The 16917-nt window shown below is 50.9% G+C and overlaps 2 protein-coding genes across 3 annotated transcripts in view; both read left to right on the top strand.

Annotated features, from left to right (window-relative positions):
- Positions 1 to 16917, top strand: part of LOC120535053 (netrin-G2) — a 77246-nt gene that overhangs the window by 41109 nt on the left and 19220 nt on the right. For both annotated transcript variants that reach the window (XM_039762572.1, XM_039762573.1), the window contains exons 4-5: positions 2127 to 2299; positions 3668 to 3694. In XM_039762572.1, coding sequence (XP_039618506.1) covers positions 2127 to 2299; positions 3668 to 3694 — 200 coding nt within the window. The remainder of the gene's footprint in view (positions 1 to 2126; positions 2300 to 3667; positions 3695 to 16917) is intronic.
- LOC120535054 (cilia- and flagella-associated protein 251-like) lies at positions 7176 to 16668 on the top strand. The gene is made up of 2 exons (XM_039762575.1): positions 7176 to 7925; positions 15575 to 16668. Exons 1-2 carry the CDS (start codon positions 7880 to 7882, stop codon positions 15865 to 15867), a joined length of 339 nt encoding a protein of 112 aa, XP_039618509.1. The 5' UTR covers positions 7176 to 7879; the 3' UTR covers positions 15868 to 16668.

Here is a 16917-nt window from a genome sequence, read left to right as displayed (position 1 = left end):
CAGCCAGTCAGTGGCATAGAGCTCTAGTCTACTGGGGGTACAGGACAGGGCAGGGCACCCCACGCTTCTATCATGGCTTGGCACTTTTCCCATTGAGCAGTGTGCCCTGACATGCCCACAGGGTTTGTATTTTATCATTTAATGTGCCCACCACAGCCACCGTCACCCTTGTGACACCCTCTCAACTCACGGTTGTATGACTCACATGTGTGCCCCTGAATTTCAGGCTCAGGTTGAGCGGCACTCCATGCCCATCTCCACCAAAAGCCCACGCCGCCCAGGTGTGCACTTAGTGCGCTCAACTCCACAGCGGCTCCATTTCCAGTTGCTGCTCTGAATTTTTAATGTAAATGGATTGCTGCGCACTCCAGCGGAACAAACTGCACGGGAGTTCAGGCGCTCGTCTGGAAAGGTTAGCCGTTAAAAGTCATGGAAGGCATGCATTATAGACGTGGCGCGCCCTGGCGCCCCATGGCATCACCACTTCATAAGGCCGCCTCTGACCACCTCGTCTCCTCATACTGGTTAGGACACTGGACTTTCGGCCACGGGTTCAACGCCCAGCCTTCTCCGAGTCATGTCACCCACCACTATTCAGCTCTAGTAGTGGCCAAGACCCCCCGCATGGTGTATGGCATCATGGAGTGTGGGGTCAATTTCTAGCACTAAATAAAAAGGACAACATTGAAATCTGTTTGTGTAAAACACCAGGGCATGAAAGGCACTATATTACACTAAAATGTCACCAGTCAGTGTGACCCCCACATCAGCTGCTTCTCCTGCCTGTGCAAACACCTGGGGGTCCGCATAAGCAGTAAACTGGCCCCGGACGAGAAGGACCAGAACTGACTGGACTTCCTGAGGAGGCCCTCGGGTCCTGTGATGTGAGTTTGTTCTACCAGTCCATAGTGTGTGGTGCCATGCTGAGGTCTCCTGGGGGGCCGCTTGAGTTCAAATATCTGAACAAACTGTGCCATCACAGGGCTAACCCGGGGCACACCCAAAGCTGTTGTGGGGAAGAGGATGGGGGCAAAATTGAATGGCATCATGAAAGTCCCCTCCATGCCCTCCAGGAGGCGCTCTCTGGAGCAGATTCAGCCACAGGCCCCTTCCAGCTCGCTGTGCTAAGAGGTGTCCTTGGGGGTCTTTTCTGCCCACTGCTATGAGGTAGTTTAGTGTCTCCTTCTGACGTCTCAAGCTAAATGCTTGTACTCTTTAAGTTGCGCACCTGTAAAGCAGCCAAGGATGGCGCTCACTATGAAAGGCGCTATATACAACTGAGGAGGTCAGGCCACATCAATAAAACACAAGGTGACAAACAGCATGGCCACCTAGTGGCTGTTCTGAACATTCTCACTAAATAACATTGGAAACAATAAGGGTCTGTCTGCAAAGCCCCTTGGGCCGGTGTTTCACTTTTGAAAGGCACTATATAAAATAAAGGTTGTGTGCTTCTGTGACCTCAAAGCCATGCCCACCTCCTGCCGTATATCTAAGTAGGCTCTGCCAGCTGCCCCCCTCTGCCAGACTCCCTCTAGTGGTCATTTAGAGAATCTCCGCTCTGATGGTCAGCAGAACCCTGTGTCCATTCATGTCATTTTCTTGTGTGTCTCATTCCTTTTGTGCCTCCCTCATCATCTCACATGGCTATTTATGGGAGTTGGCATTTTAAAACCGTATGTGACAATGTGAAAGTCACTATATACAAGAAAAAATGACATCGGGAGACTGTGATGGTGCTCTTTGTGAAAGGCACTGCATGAAAGAATATGTTAATCGATTGGTAATGAGACCCCTCCACCATTCATACCCAGCTTGCCCTTCCCAACCCCATCCACTGCCAGCAGTGCTTCAGTTTGTCCACCATAACTCCAGGGGGCGCCAGAGCTGGCAAATATGGACAGCAGGTGACTTATGTCCCTTTCTGTCTGAGGATGTGGCTTTGTGAAAGGCACCATATAAAATGAAAATTGATGACCAGTACTATGCCTCCCAAAGCACTTGCCAGTATTTGCCACTTTGATTCTGGTTATCTTTCAGAGGCATGCCAAGATGATGACCCGCCGGGCACACCACATTGTGTTGTGACAACTGAACTCATGTCCTGTCTGCTTGTCTCCCTGCAGGTGTAAATGCAACCTCCATGCCAGCCAATGCACATTCAAAGATGGCAGCCTGCAGTGCGAGTGCGAGCACAACACCACAGGACAGGACTGCGGACGCTGCAAGAAGAGTTTCCGAGCCAAATCCTGGAGACCGGGGTCTTACTTACCATCGCCTAACGGATCACCCAACACTTGTACGTATGGGCATCGGGACAAGGGGATCGCCGTTTGTTGGGGCTCAGTGGGTAGCTGGGCACCGTTCTGGGGTCATAGGTTCTCTTTCAGGCTGGGGGTGCAGTTTGCATGTTCAGTATATTCTTATATAAATTCTTATATAGCGCCTTTCCTAGTGGTTGATCCCAAATGGAGGTGTGATGAGAAATTTGGTGAAAGGCCTACACGCTGCGTTTATGGAGATTTCCTCCAAAAGCTTCAAAGACGTGCAGCCAGGCTGAGCACAAGTGGGTATGTGGCGGACTGGCGCCCCCTATAGGGCTGCTGTCAACATTGCGCCCATTTTCCAATTTTATTTTTTTCAGTTTGTCCCTAAACACCCTAAAGAGCTGATCAGGAATATGCAAGTTAAAGAAATGGAAGGAAGAACACGGGACCTCAGAGGGGCACTCAGGGTAGTTGTGTAGCCTGGCGCTTTCAAGACCCTCATTCAAGTAGAAGTGGGCCTGGTTATTACTCAAGTCAGGTGGCACACCAGCGCCCCCTTCAGGCTCACCTCCCTGCTATGGCACAATCATCACACGCACGTCCGCCAGGTCAGCGCTGACAGTGAAAGTCGCTATATAAACAACAGCACCGCACGTTCGTTTCAACAAAGTTAGCTTTTTACTCAAATGAGTGCGATGACATTCTGCTTTGCTTTCAGAAAAAATCTGAAAATAAAACTGATGAATAAAGAAAGCGGCGAGAGAAAAGAGTGAGGCGGATCTGGAGACGCTCCGCTTTAGGATGCCTTCAGGAAATCCCGGAAAAAAATATTTGATGATGTTAGGGGAAAAAAGAGAGAGAAAGGGAAAAAAAATCTAGGACAGGCCTCCCTGAGGAGGAACAAAGGCGCGTCTCGAACGCCGCAGCGGATCTTTCTGGATTCGGATTTTAAAAATAAAAATTCCTCCAAAACTTGCAAATCAGATGCGACTCGGCATCTCATTAATGAAGTGAGTGAAGTGAGTGACAGTGATGGGCAGCTGAAGCCGACGGGGACGCGCCTGCCTGGGGCAGCCTGCCGGCTGACTGCCTGCTACAAGCGGGTGCCAGCGGGAAGCCTGGGGTGGCACTTCAGTCACAATACTGGCAAAGGTACTATATTAAGGAGGGCATGATGGGCAGCAGACAGCACCTCCAGTAGATCCCACTGCTGACACCTGTGTTTCTTTATACCCGAGTGACAATTCGGATGGTATAAGAAGAAGCCCAATGGCAGTTGGGCACATTTTATTCCACAGGGTGTCACTCAGGTCCACACATGCCAGTAGTAGGAGATAGTGGGTGGCACTGAGGCCCTGGGCACCAGCGTACTTTGACCACCTTGTCTTTGTTTCTTGCAGGTGCGGCTGCTGGATCGGCGCTGGGCAGTAAGTAACTGACTTTTGGAATCTCCCGAGAGTGTACTGGTGGTCCATCCTGCATGAGCGCCCGTTGTCATGCCCTTCATGCTCTGTCTAAGTCATCATGAACTTTTATTTATTGATTTATTTATTTATTCATTTGTTTGTTTCTAATTTATTTCATTTTCATCTTCTTTTGGCACAAAACAATTTTTCCACAGTTTCTATTCCTGACACTTCTGGCATCCAGGTTGGGGTGCCAATGAGTTTGCTTTGGCAGACTGGTGCCCCAATATAATGTGAACAGGGTGGGCATCGCGACGTGCAGGGTGTGTGTTGTCACAGAATGGGCTCTGCCAGCACACCTGACCCCAGACATACAAATGCCAGTCGGTCATATCACTGCCCTGCTGATCTGCAGCTCTTCTCAACTGGCAGTGGCAAATGTGAGTTGAGTTCAATCAGCGAAATGTGGCACAATAAGATCTGAGCGCGCTTAGGAGCGGCACTTGAGAGCGGCCCTGTCACGTTACATTTGGGTAAAAGGCTTTATGTGTCAACTGTGGGCTGCCTCTACCTGACGAGGCGGATGGCGCTAAAGTGTCACCCAGAAGCAGCGCTTAGAGAGACCTGCCCTCACAGTGCCCACTCCTGAGTTGGGCACATGTTCTCGTTTTGTTCGGTTGTCTTAGTCTGGGAAGTCTCGAGACCTCGTGACAGGGCCCCCCATCTCTAATTATTCCGGGTGCCATGATGAGGCTGAAACCTGCTGGCTCCATTTACTTTCAGCTGGGTATCTAACTGGGTGGGCACTGTGACACAGAGGGTCACTGTCCCTGTTTTTTTATTCCTGTGCGGATTATGATAAAGAGGACCCCCCAGATGTAATAGTTGTATGCATGTTAGGATAAAGACGTCCCCCTCTTTCCATTGTATAGCCAAATAATAGAAGAAGAGGAGCCCCCCCCATCCCCCCCGCCCCTTTTCCTAATTATTCTCTCCTATGTATTATGATGAAGGGACCCCTTGCTGGTGTGTTGAGATTGTCACTGCCTCAGAATATTTTCCCACATGTGTCACATTAAAAGGACCCCCTTTTTTAAACATTCTGTGACAGGTCACAGGTGCTGGATACCCCTCTGTGCGCTCTGATGATGGCTTCCCTTTCCTAATCATTCATTCCTGTGTTTTCTGGGTTACGCTACGGTGGTCTCACTGCCTCGTTTTATATTCTGATGTGCCTCATGATTAAGGGGTCCCCGGAATTACGACAGCATATGTGTTATTTTATTCCTTTATTCCTAAGGGAACTGAGAAAGAGAGGACCCCCCCTCTTCCATTTTATATTTGAACAGTGCGAGCGTGTTGATGGAGGCTCCCCCTTCCTAAGTATTCAGTCCCATTTAATGTGTAATATTATTAAGGGGTCACGTTTCCAGTTTTTCATTTATATATGCATTACAAACAAAGGGTGGTCTTCTAGACTTATACACTGCATTTCTTAATCATTTATTCCCACTTATATGATGGAGGGACTTGTTAATAAGCCCCCCTTTACTAAACAGGGGGCGCCCTGTTATTCCTGTTTGTATGATGTGCTCTCAGTGCTGTGTTTTCTGGGCTATGCTACGGTGGTCTCTCTGCCTCATTGGATTGTGACGAGGTGGTCTTTATTGTTAAGTGTGCTGTGCGCTTTTGGGGGGAGGCTCCCCTTCCCCACTCATTCACTCCGAGTCTCATTTTCTGTTTTCAATTCATATGCGCATTGTAAGTAAAGTAAAGTGTGCGTCTTCTCTGTTTTTTATTCTCATGTCTGTCCTGAAGAAGGCCCCCCTTTCCTAACCATTCATTCCTGTGTATTGAGAACTATAATGGAGGACCGCCCCCCCTGATATTATGCGTCGCTGGGCTGGCACCCTGCCCGGGGTTTGTTCCTGCCTTGCGCCCTGTGTTGGCTGGGATTGGCTCCTGTTAGGGTATAGCGGGTTGGATAAGAGATGGATGGATGAATATTGAGATCAGCTCTTTTCACAAACCCCCCATCTGACCTGATGACTTGGCCCCCTTTTCTCACACAGGTTGCCCCTTCAGTGAAGCTTTTCCTCATTTTTGTATTATTATGGATTTCAGATGACGGCCCCCCTTTCCTAATTATTCACCCCCCCTTTACTGTTTCTTATGATTCTGCATCTATTATGATAAAGCAGCTTCGCCACCTCAGTTTATACTCCCATAATGCGTTGAGATAAAGAAGACCCCCTTCCACCACACGAGGCTCTCTGTCTCCAGTTTATATTCCAGTCTTTACTAAAAGACCCCTTAAGAAAGACAAAAGAGAAGAGATGGCGGCCCGTTCATCAGCCCCTTAGGGTTAACCGCCACATTTACCTTCGCTCTTCATGGGCCAACAGGACGAGAATCGCACGGCCGTGGAGTCCCTGGTCTGTCAAGTACTGACGGGCCATTCTGGGTCATGGGACCGAAAGAGGTGGTCCCATCTGCCCCCTCTGGAGACCTCACAGGGTGGGTCCTGGTGCAGGTGACTTCCTGGGCGTGGCCTCCTCTCCTGAGATAAAGAGAGGACGGCCCACTATGTGAGCCCCTCGGTGTCGGGTGACTCCACGTATCTTAGCCTTCGTGGTTTGATGTTTCTCTGTGTAGTTTTTCCACGAGAGGGTCTTCAACTTCTTACTTTGTAGTTGTATGTGAGTTGGGACTGCTGGCCTCCCTCGCACGGAGAGCACTTGTACTGCGGCCTTGTCTCCACTTCACATTGGGTTGTGAGTAGGATAACATGATGTCACCTTCTTCTCGATGCTGTGGTACTCAGTAAAGAATTTGCTATGGTGTCTCCTGCTCAAAGCCGCTAGCAGACCATAAACTGGTGACGTTCTGAGATTTCTTCATGTGTGACATCAGCCTGGCCAGGGTTTTCCTAGCGTTCAGTTAGGTGGAGCTCCTGCCTCCTACTCGTGCGATGACCATAAAGTACTCCACTCGTCTTCTGTAATGTCCTCTGTCCCATCTCCCATTCCTTCTCGTATGTGCTCCTCCAGATGTTTCCCTTTCTTAATGTTTTGCTCTCCTCCCAATTTTCACGTTAATAGAACAATATGAGGCTGTCTAGCGTGGAGTCCACCCATCTTATTTATCATCCAGCTCCCTGCCAGGACCTTGTCCTACTCGGGTGGCATCATCTTCTGCTCGTGGTGGCCTACTTAGTCATTAGTTGTCCATAATGGAGGACGGCCTCTGCCTACTACTCATACGTTGACAGGAGTTTCTCTTCAAGATGTTTCCCTTTCCTAACTTTAGTCGTTCTCCCAGTTGGATGTCCATCTTGTTTATCGGCCAGTTCCCTGCCAGGACTTTATACTACTCAGGTGGATCTTCTTCTGCTTTTGGTGTCCTCCTTAGTCATTAGCCATCTGTCATGGAGGGCTGTCTCTGCCTGGCGTTTCTCTTAAAGAGCTTCCCTCTCCCAGTTGGTGTATCAGGGGGTCTCCCATCCTGTTTCCCGGATGCCACACTACTTAGGTGGCCTCCGTCTTCAGTGGCTGGGATGATCCCATCCCTGATGTCCAGAGTTGGGGGTCAACCCAAAGACAAAGGCGTGAAGACTCTTCCTGGGTCTGATCCCATAGGAGCCCAGTGGCCAGGAGGAGTCGATGGCCACACCAGGACTGACCGGTGCTTCCTTTTGTCACATGACTGGAAGACGTGGTCCCGCCTGCTGCGTCTAGCGGCCTCATCCCGATGCAGGCCCCCCAATCCTTGGCAGTAGAGTTACTGTCACCTCACTTCATGTCCCAGCAGCCATTGCAGTTGTCGTAATCGCAGCACACTCACTGACTTGAGCAGAGTTGTGTTTCTTGAAAGTCACCTCGCATGATGTCCACCCGATCGGCGCTGCCAGCCCCCCGTCCCCTGTCCCCTACACGTGCGTCGCATTTCATGGGCCTGTCAGATCTGCACTGTTCTTTATCCCACAACGCATCGTGACGGCTCGTTTCACTCCGCCATCGTATTGAGGTCGACTTTGTCTCTGTTGAGACGTGAAGATTTTATTTTGAGGCCACAATGTGATCAGTTTGTTGAAAGTCCCTGCCTTGTCACCTGCTGTTTGTCCCCCACTGAGTCCTGAACTTTTGCTCGACTCTTCTCTGTCTTCTTTCAGTCCCGGTAGTCGCTGAGCCTCCAAAGGTGACCACAATGACGACCACCACATCGGCACAGACTTTAACGACCGAGGCTCCAGGTGGGATATCGACGGACGCCTGGTGGGCAGTAGTTAGTGATGATAGTGGCACCCATTCTGGACAATCTAGTGCCCCCCTTACTCGGGAGTCCATTACACCTGCCAACAACTCATGGCACAGGCCTGGGCACACAGCTGAGGTCCACGATGTGTCGTGTCTGGACAAGCCTTTGACACACGCGTCCTGCTATGTCGTAGTGAGACTGGTGAGGAAACTCAAGTCTGCAGCAGGTGGCGCCATGAAGAGCTCCTTGGGCCATCTCTGTCATAGCCTTCAGGCTGCAGTGATGTGTCTAAGATGTTACAAAGGGGACACCGGTGGCCGAGTTGTCTTGGGACACAAGGAGGGAACGGAGGGGAGTAGTGCCCCCCACAGGTCACTTTGTCCTGTTCCTGTAGGACTGTTGGAGATTAGGGTTAGGGTTAGGGTTAGGGTTTGGCCCACATTGACTAGTCTATGCTGAGGGACCCAAGTGGACACCCATGAGTCCTGTTGGGCTCGTTGTGACATGTGTGGGAGGTTCAGCAGATTCTGATTTGCCAATGGCACAACTCGGACCCTTCCTTTTCCCCCCTTTTAAAAGGTTTGTTTGACCCAAATGTGCACTGCTGGTCAGTTAGCTTTGTTTGCTGGTCTGCCTCTTCCTAAGCACAGACTGTGGAGGAGAGGAGGAGTACGGGGACATGAGGGGTCCGGTGGGCCCTGATTACAGGCCGAGGGGTGCATGTGGGGTCCTGGCAGGTTTACAGAAGGCATCAGCAGAGGAACACGTGACCTGGCGGCTCTCATGAAACGGCCCAGCAAAGGGGCACAACATCGGAGGAGGGCCTGACTGGAAACAGGGCCACAGACTTATCAGGAGGGTCTTCTGCCGTCCCACCACTGGCTGCTCGTTACACACAAGGTATAAAGAGCAAATCCGTCCACCGCCCGGCCGTGTCGTCCATCTGTCTTGAGCACCTCACCGTTTAGAGGACATTCTGCCTTATGATTGTCCGAGCAGCGAAATGAGGCCACAAGCTGCCATGTCACGGTAATAGGATTTGGGATCGGCGTCAGGTGATTGGGCCGGCCAGCGAAGACGGCTTTTATTTTTAGTTTGCTTAAGAGGATTTGATGATTATACGGGAATATGGACGGTGAGCAATAAAGTAGCAGGCGAAGCGTCTCGCTGCCTCCTCGGTGGTTTATTTTTACGCCTGCCAGGGAACGATGAGAATGGAGGGCTGGAGCCGCTCGTCGGGTCGGTGAAGACCTGGAGACCCCCTTTAGTGACATCTCTCGGGGTCACCTTAACCAGCCCCACTCTATACGTTTTAAACGACTCGCCGCTCACCGAGCTCAGCGCCCGCAGTCCGCGTGGTGCGGCTTTTTACTTGGTTTACTCGTCATTTTCACTTTCTGTCTTTGGGTTTCGTTTCACGAGCACCTCCGACTTGGCTGCAGCCATGTTGCCTACGGTCGCTATGCCACGTGACCCCTGGTGCCCTCAGTCTGGCCCACATAAGATGGCGGTGCTCTCCGAGTGTGGGTGATTTTTACTGAAGTGAGTTTTTGACCTCCGCCTGCTCTGACGTTGTCATTTAGTTTTGTTACTCGCTGACCCGCCACCCTAACCCTGGCCTAGTCATGTTGTGACACTGAGTGACAGACTGGGAGATCAAAAAGTGACAGATGCAAATAAACGAACCCGAGATGTCAACGGGAGCCCCGCTTTATTAACCTTTGTTGGTTGCCATCCGGCGACCCGACCGACGGGGTCCGAGAGCCAAAGAGACAAACGAAGAAGACAGGAAAACGGTGAAGAAACCTGCGGAGGGGCACTCGCTCTCACAGCCGCGCGGTGATCGGGTTGTGGTCGACACGGTGTCAAGGCGAGAAAGGCAAAGTCCGAAATGAACTCGTTCTGCCAGGGACGTCAATCTGGGAGACGCGAAAAACGAATCTGCAAACGAGCCAAAGCACCGAATCAAAAATCACCGCTGGGAACGAAGCTCAGGCTATCGAGACCCCAAGGTGGGCTGCTTAGTGCCGGACGCCGTTTGTATTCTTGACGCGCACTCGTGCACCTTCTGAAGCCACGCCCCTAGTGACCGAACCTGGCGACAGTACCACAAAATGGCGGCAAAGTGTAATGATTACAAAAGACGCCCTCTGAGAAAAAGATAATCGATTGTCCAAAACAAAAAAAAATGGATCTGGCAAGAAATGAATGTTTTAAAATCCCCTTTGATAAAAATGCTGCACTTATCCCGTCAAACCATCTGCACTGTGACGCCGCGTACCGCCACTTCCGTTTGTCCTGATCGAACACCAAAGACGGAAACAAAATGGCGTCACGTCATAACACGGCCGAAATTCAACAGACGGTGAAATAATTGAGTTCCTCGTGTGTGAAAACCCCAACAAGAAAGCAAATAAATGAAGACGCTTCACAACAGCAGCGCAAAGAACAAAATCGGCGACTTCCGAGACACGCCCCCTGACAACGAGACATCGCATCATAGCAACGGTGCCTCAAAGCCATAAAACACAAAATGGCGTTCAGTACACGTTAAATAAACTCAAAGCACGTGAGGCAAGTACAAAAATATTGTCGAGGAGACTGGAGAAAATGAATTTGACGTGTCGTCCATCAATCACAGATAGCGACGGCATGACAGGGCGACCTCTGAACCCGTCCCCCTGATGACGAAGCAGGCACAGCGCAGTTCATGGAATTCTGGGACAGGCTGCCCAGCAGCCACCTGTGCTGTAAAAGTGTGACACCCGTAGCGAAACCAGGATGGCGTCATGAGATAACGGTAAATGTGAACAACGCCTTGCGTTCAAAAATTAACGTCACGTTCGGAATCCTCGGGTCCCCAAGCCCTGAACAGACGTAAACTTTGTGAGACAAGAAGAAGACACGCATAATGACGGGAGTCTGATGTAGCAGCGACTCAAAGATGGCCGAACGTCCAGTCATATGAGCTCCAGGCAGGAAGGGGCGGGTCCAGGAGGGCGGGGAACGGAAGTGATGTCAGCTTAAGAGCACAGTGCCAACCTCTGGTTCACTGGGTTACTACCATCACCATAAGTGGCCTGCCATGCCCACACACGTGACACGGGGCAACTGGCAAAGCAATTGGGCGACTTGACACGAGGGTCATATGACGGGAGGAACGTCCGATTATTTTTGGAACTTCGTGTGCAGCCATTGAGGGCCATCGTGCCCGCCGTGCCTGAATGACACTAAACTCAGCCATCACGACAAACCACAAGGGGTAAGATCAACAAAAATATACACATCTGGGGGGACGACTCTGAAAAGAGTCAATCTGGTGGCTGCCACTTTGTGACAAGGGGGACAAATAAAATGGCAGCTGACAACAAGCATCCGTGTAATTAACTCAAAGACACAAATGAACACAAACACGCATCCGAATCCGATTCTATGGCCCCAGCATCACATCTCGGAATGTGAAGAATGTGGACACGAGTGACAGGAGGCTTTGTGCCATCGGGCCCAAGTCACCTGAACCATCCGATGCCATCTCAGTCGTTATTTACCGCCCTGACGCTGATCTTCCTGATCACAAACGAGGTCGCTACGATAGCAGCTGACGAATTTAAGGGGTCCTCTAGAGGGACTCAGCAGCACATCGTCGTCACATAACGGGCTCAAGAAACTGTGACACACACACAGACAGACGGGCAGACCGACACACGGCCGTCATCGAGACATCAGGGGACCCTAAAATATCGAGATCAGTCAAAAACCGCAGATCAGAATCTAATCGTCTGTGGGGGGCACAACGCAAAAACCAAAGGCAATTCATGACCACCCTCCACGACCCCAAAGTGCGACTGAATGACAAACATGGCCACCAACTCTACGCTCACGTCCTGCAGTCGACCGTGGACAGCTGATGTCCCCGTCACGAGCAGCTCTAAAACGCCTTAAGCACACACTTGTCATCTGAATCGATGATCACAAAGGAGCCCAACTCGACAGTCCAGAGGACCAGGAGATGGAAACTCAGCAGACAAACGTCCTTTTAACAAGAAGAGACGACAAAGGCCAGAAACGTCGAGGAAAACGAAAAGTCGAGAAAATGAAGTGAGCAGCTCGAAATCCAGAAGTGACCGAGCCGAGAGCAGCAAAGTGAATTCAAAGGCAAAACGTTTGGCTGCTTTTATAATGGCCCCGCCCACATGACATCACTGGACACGCCCACATGACCGGCCCAGGGCGTTATAACTATTAATGACATGGTGACCACCGCGGCCAAATACTGATGATTGCAAAAGCGTTCGTGAAGACACCACCAACAGAACATGAAATGTTGGCAGTGAAACCTGAAGCCATCTGAGTTAATAATCCTTGAGTAGTCATTTATGACAAACACGTGACATCGCCGATCATCAGACAGGACAGTTCAGTGGCGCCCTCTAGTGGCCGACCCAAAAGCATTCTGAGCTCAACAGCTGCCACCAGCTGTCCCAATTCATGCCAGCCCACCTGCCACACGACCCAATTTACTCCTCCTGCCATTTATCATTCCCACCATCAGGTGATCCAAGGAATGGAAAAGTCGGATAGTCGACGGGACGGCAGGGGGCTTCACAGAGTGACAGCCAAGCCTGCCTGTGTGCAGAATATTCTGTGTGTGTTTGTCACACTGCCAGCATGAAATTAATGACTCTGCGAGTGAACGAGCGGGTTAATGAATTTGTTTAATTGCCAGAATTAGAGACGAGTTAATGAAGTAATTAGTTGGGTCATCAATTCATCGTTCAGAAAGTGAATTCCATCCGTCCACTTCAAGAAGCAAATGCACAGCCAACCTGGGAAGCCACACTCATTCCTGGTGGGCCAACCAGAGCACCCATCATGAAGTCACGCAGCCACCAAGAACAGGCGGACCAAGATTTAAGCCCATAGCCGTGCCCTCATGCCAACACACAGCTGATTAGTAATTTGGGTCTTTATTGGTCACTTTCACCTCCTCGTGTCTCCAGAGGGCACCTGAGTGACACCACGGCTCGGCTGCCCACTGGTTAAACCCAACAAAGACAAACTCAATGGCAGTAACTGGCAGTCTGGCACTTTACCAGACTCTCACCCACTGGTGCGCCCTACAGTCCTGCTGAGACTCATTCATGTCACCCCCAGTGGCTGAAGGTCCCCTTAAGGCTGAATTCTACATTGGTTTGGTGGGACTGGAGACAAGCTTGGCATTACTGATGTGGGCCCCACTCCACTGCTGGACCGGATTTGTGATAGGGCACAAGCAGATGTTCACCTCTCAAGACTACATGACTGGCCAGTAGGGCACCTCAACTCAGGATTTTTAATGGATGGCTCTTAAGCAGGTCCAGCTCTAGAGCCCCCCCAAATTTTATGCTGAGGCCACCCACCCACACGGGTACTTGTTGGGTTTTTAGGACTTTATCACACCACCTCACACTGGCATTCTAGATGTCTCCCCCTCAGTTTTCACCCTTTTTCCTGGGACCCCCAGGTTCAACATGCTGTTCCTGCGCAGTTTGCACTTTCATCCCAAACATGAAACCATGAGCTATAATGTGTGCCCTGTGATGGACTGGCATCCCACCCCAAGCTGGTACCCGCCTTAGAGCTGATGCAGCCAGACCTGAAAATGGGAGGCTGAGCAGCCGACACATGCAGGCCCAGCAGCAGGCCGCTCCTCGCTGAAGGCCGCACACATGCCGCTTTGATCCTGATTAAAGGGGGGCTGGCATTTACAAACCTTGAGCGGCTGGCAGATGGGACCCGGGGGGTGGGCCGCGTTTATACAATATGATTAAATCTGCACAGCTCGGCCCCTTAGGCCCGCTGCGTCGCTCCGCTCTGATCATCTCCCTTTCTTCTGCAGCCCCGTCCATCACGTGGTCGGTGCCAGGCAGGCTTAGCTGCACATGCAAGCGCCAGATGTTGTGGCACCGCACACACAAAGGCCCTGAAAGTGGGCACCACAGTGTCAGCACTGCCCCTTGAAAGTCTAATAACATTTCATTATTGCTGAGTATCCTCAATTATATGGCTGAGCCGTGTAGGTTAGGCAGCCACCCCATGACTCTATATAGCGCCTTTCCATGAAGGGCCCCATTATGGTATGCTGTGGACTTACAGAATGGAAGTCACCATATTCTGACAGCAGGACCACCAGCCACTGGTGAGGCGAAGCTCAGTTCTTTACCAGCACTGAGGTGTGCCATGGCTGATGATGTTTAGTATTTGTGCCTGGCATTAACTGAGATTTGCTTGGACAGATGTGCCCTGCGCTTCTCCCAGTTACCTCTCGGGTGCCCCTCGTACCCAACATCATTTTCAGGTAGAATTCAATAGAATTGCTTGACGGAACGTAATGGGAGTGCAGCAGCATGGGCACCACAAGATGTCAGCCCCTCACCACCCTGGAACCAATAGATGGCCCTTTGTCTTATATAGCGCCTTTGCTAGCAGGTACAGCCACAGTACACTTAAGTAAAGACCACTGAACTCCAGAGCAGACCCCTTACCTTGACAGCCTAAATGGCCTGCTCTCATCTGTCACACATTAGAATTGTGATATGCCATGGTGGGTGTGGCTTCACCCTGCTCCGCCCCTAACATGACCCTTCAGGTGGCTCTCGGCCCCTCTCGGCCCCCCTCGGCCCCCAAAGCTCACCATCTCTGCATATCCAGAAGTTCTTGTCCACAGATTCTCTCCCAGAGTTTGTCCAGGCGGACCCCAGTCCGGTGTCATAAGGCGTGCTTAACGGCAGCGTGTGCCATGCAGTCAATACAATCAAACACTGCAGATGAGGAGGAGGACCCCCAAAGATGTTAACACGGAGGATGACCCTCATCAAAGCCCACTTTACAAACAACACTCAAGAATAAATAACAGCTAAGAGTGAAAGGCGAGGCTCACTGTGCAGCGGGACTGGCACTGCGTGTCATCGTGTGTGACCCCGAGTCAAGTGTCATCGATTTCTTGCCACTCCAATCCAGACAGACGTATATTTAATTATCTTTAATGATTCCACTGATGGTCCCAGCTGATGCATTTGCATATCCGTCCTTTTCCGTGTCTGTGACAGTCCGTGTGACGCGTGCTGACGAGTGTTCAAGTCACACACACATGTGATGTCACAAACTCCTGACGGGGGCACACTGTTGCCACACTCGGGGTCACTTGGGGACTGCGCTAGCAGCCTCATGTTTCTGTATGGTGACGTCTCCAAGGTGAGGGTCCTTTTAGGAAGTGATGGGTGCGCCTCATAATTAATAAGCCTGAGTGGTCCGCAGAGGACAAAGTGAGGTGGACCTTCAAAACTTGACTTGACGTCAAATTAGGTGGCTGGCACTGGCCGAACGGCCCGTTCTCGTCAAAAATGAACAGAAAAACGAAAAACGCAGCCTGCCAGCGAAATGAGGAGGGCGGCGGGCTTTCTGGTGGTTAAGTCGGGGCTCATGGCCACAGTCCTAAGGTGGGCTTGATGATGCTCTGCTTAGACCTTGTAACGATCAGCCATCTTTTCTAAACTCTGAGAAGAAACGTCTCATCTGCTGATGCCTCGTAAGCTCAGGACGCCAAGTCGATGGGGGGGTTCAGGTTTGAGGGACTAAAGGAGTTTTCTTCTCAAATGCAACCAGAAACCACGACGGCCGTCCCAAGCGAAACACCGCAGGCCAAAGTGGGCGAATCAGACACCAAAAGAGATGAGAAGAGTGCAGAAGAAGAGAAGGCTGAGGAACGAGTGAGCAACATGGAGGAAGAAAAGAGGACCAAGGACGAGGAGGAGGAGGAGGAGGAGGAGAAGAAGGGGCGAGAGAAAGACAAAGAAGGTGGGGCTCACCTCCTGCCATCTCGTATCATGGTTTTTGAAGCCCGTCCCGTAGATCCGATGTCTCCCACCTCCACTTCTGCTTCCTTGATGTTGTCTTGAGCCCACCCTGCCACTCTGATCGTCTTAATGGTTTATGAGGCCCGTCCCACACTGTAGTCCAGACGTTTCACAACTTGTCTCGTGCCCATCCTGCCACTCTGATGGTTTATGAGGCCCGTCCCGTACCGTAGATCCGATGCCCCCCACTGCCACTCCCACCTCCACGATGCACCTTTCATTGTTTCGTAGGATGAATGGCCGGGAGGGGGAGGGGTTTATTAATCTCTCTGGTCTCGATGGCTTTGGTGTTGGCGACTGGTGACCTCATCAGAGTTGTCATAAAGACAATCGTGGACTCGATAAGTCAGTCCAAGGAGTCACCCCGATGAACCACCTCCATGCCATCAGGTTTTTTCCGATTTCTTTGTCCCGATTGTTCCACAAAATAATTATTTCCAAACGTTTTACCGACGCCTTTGCCCTCAACCCAAGTATCGTTAATGGCTGGCATTAGCATGTGATGCCCGCCTCCCCCATGCCCACACCGGACACAGCTGGCCTCAGTTTAGGGTGAGGAAGCTCAAGTGGGAGCCATAGGGGTGTTTTGTGCGCCTCGTCCCACTTGTTGTATCGTTGGTCTCATTTCCTTCCTAAATGAGTGGGTCAAGCATTTTGGGATTTTCGAAGACCACCCTGAGACCTCCAGAGTCGGTGTCACCGCTCAATTACTAAGTTGAGGGAGGGGCCAGTCACCCTCGTGTCCCGCTGCCCACCTGAGGCTCCGCACATTCCTGGCTGTCCAGTCTGCCAGCTCAAAATGACTCTGGAGGGTCTCGGTGGTCTTAACATTTCATGATGCAGATTGAGGGGTCTGTTTCAGGGTCGACTTGAACTTTATGTTGAATAAAAAATGAGTTGGAAAGCCGCCAAAAAGAAGAACTTTTTACATTTTTTAAAAGAATTCCTGACGGCTTTAAAACAAAGAACGTCTCTTAAAAAATTTAAAACCATGAATGCGGTATTTGAAGATACTGGAATATTGGATGTGACAACACTTCCACTTAAAATGTCACTGGGCGGCGGGTCTCTACAATGGGAAGCCCCGAAAAT

This window comes from Polypterus senegalus, chromosome 9, assembly GCF_016835505.1.
Source record: "Polypterus senegalus isolate Bchr_013 chromosome 9, ASM1683550v1, whole genome shotgun sequence".
In the NCBI taxonomy this organism is placed as follows: Eukaryota; Metazoa; Chordata; class Cladistia; order Polypteriformes; family Polypteridae; genus Polypterus; species Polypterus senegalus.
Note: the sequence above shows the minus strand (reverse complement) of the source record. Positions and strands in the feature narration are given on the sequence as shown.

Coding starts and splice junctions, on each gene's coding strand:
- LOC120535054 (XM_039762575.1), top strand. CDS start 7,880: ATGACGACCACCACATCGGCACAGACTTTAACGACCGAGGCTCCAG. Junction 7,926..15,574: donor TTTAACGACCGAGGCTCCAG/GTGGGATATCGA, acceptor AAATGCAACCAG/AAACCACGACGGCCGTCCCA.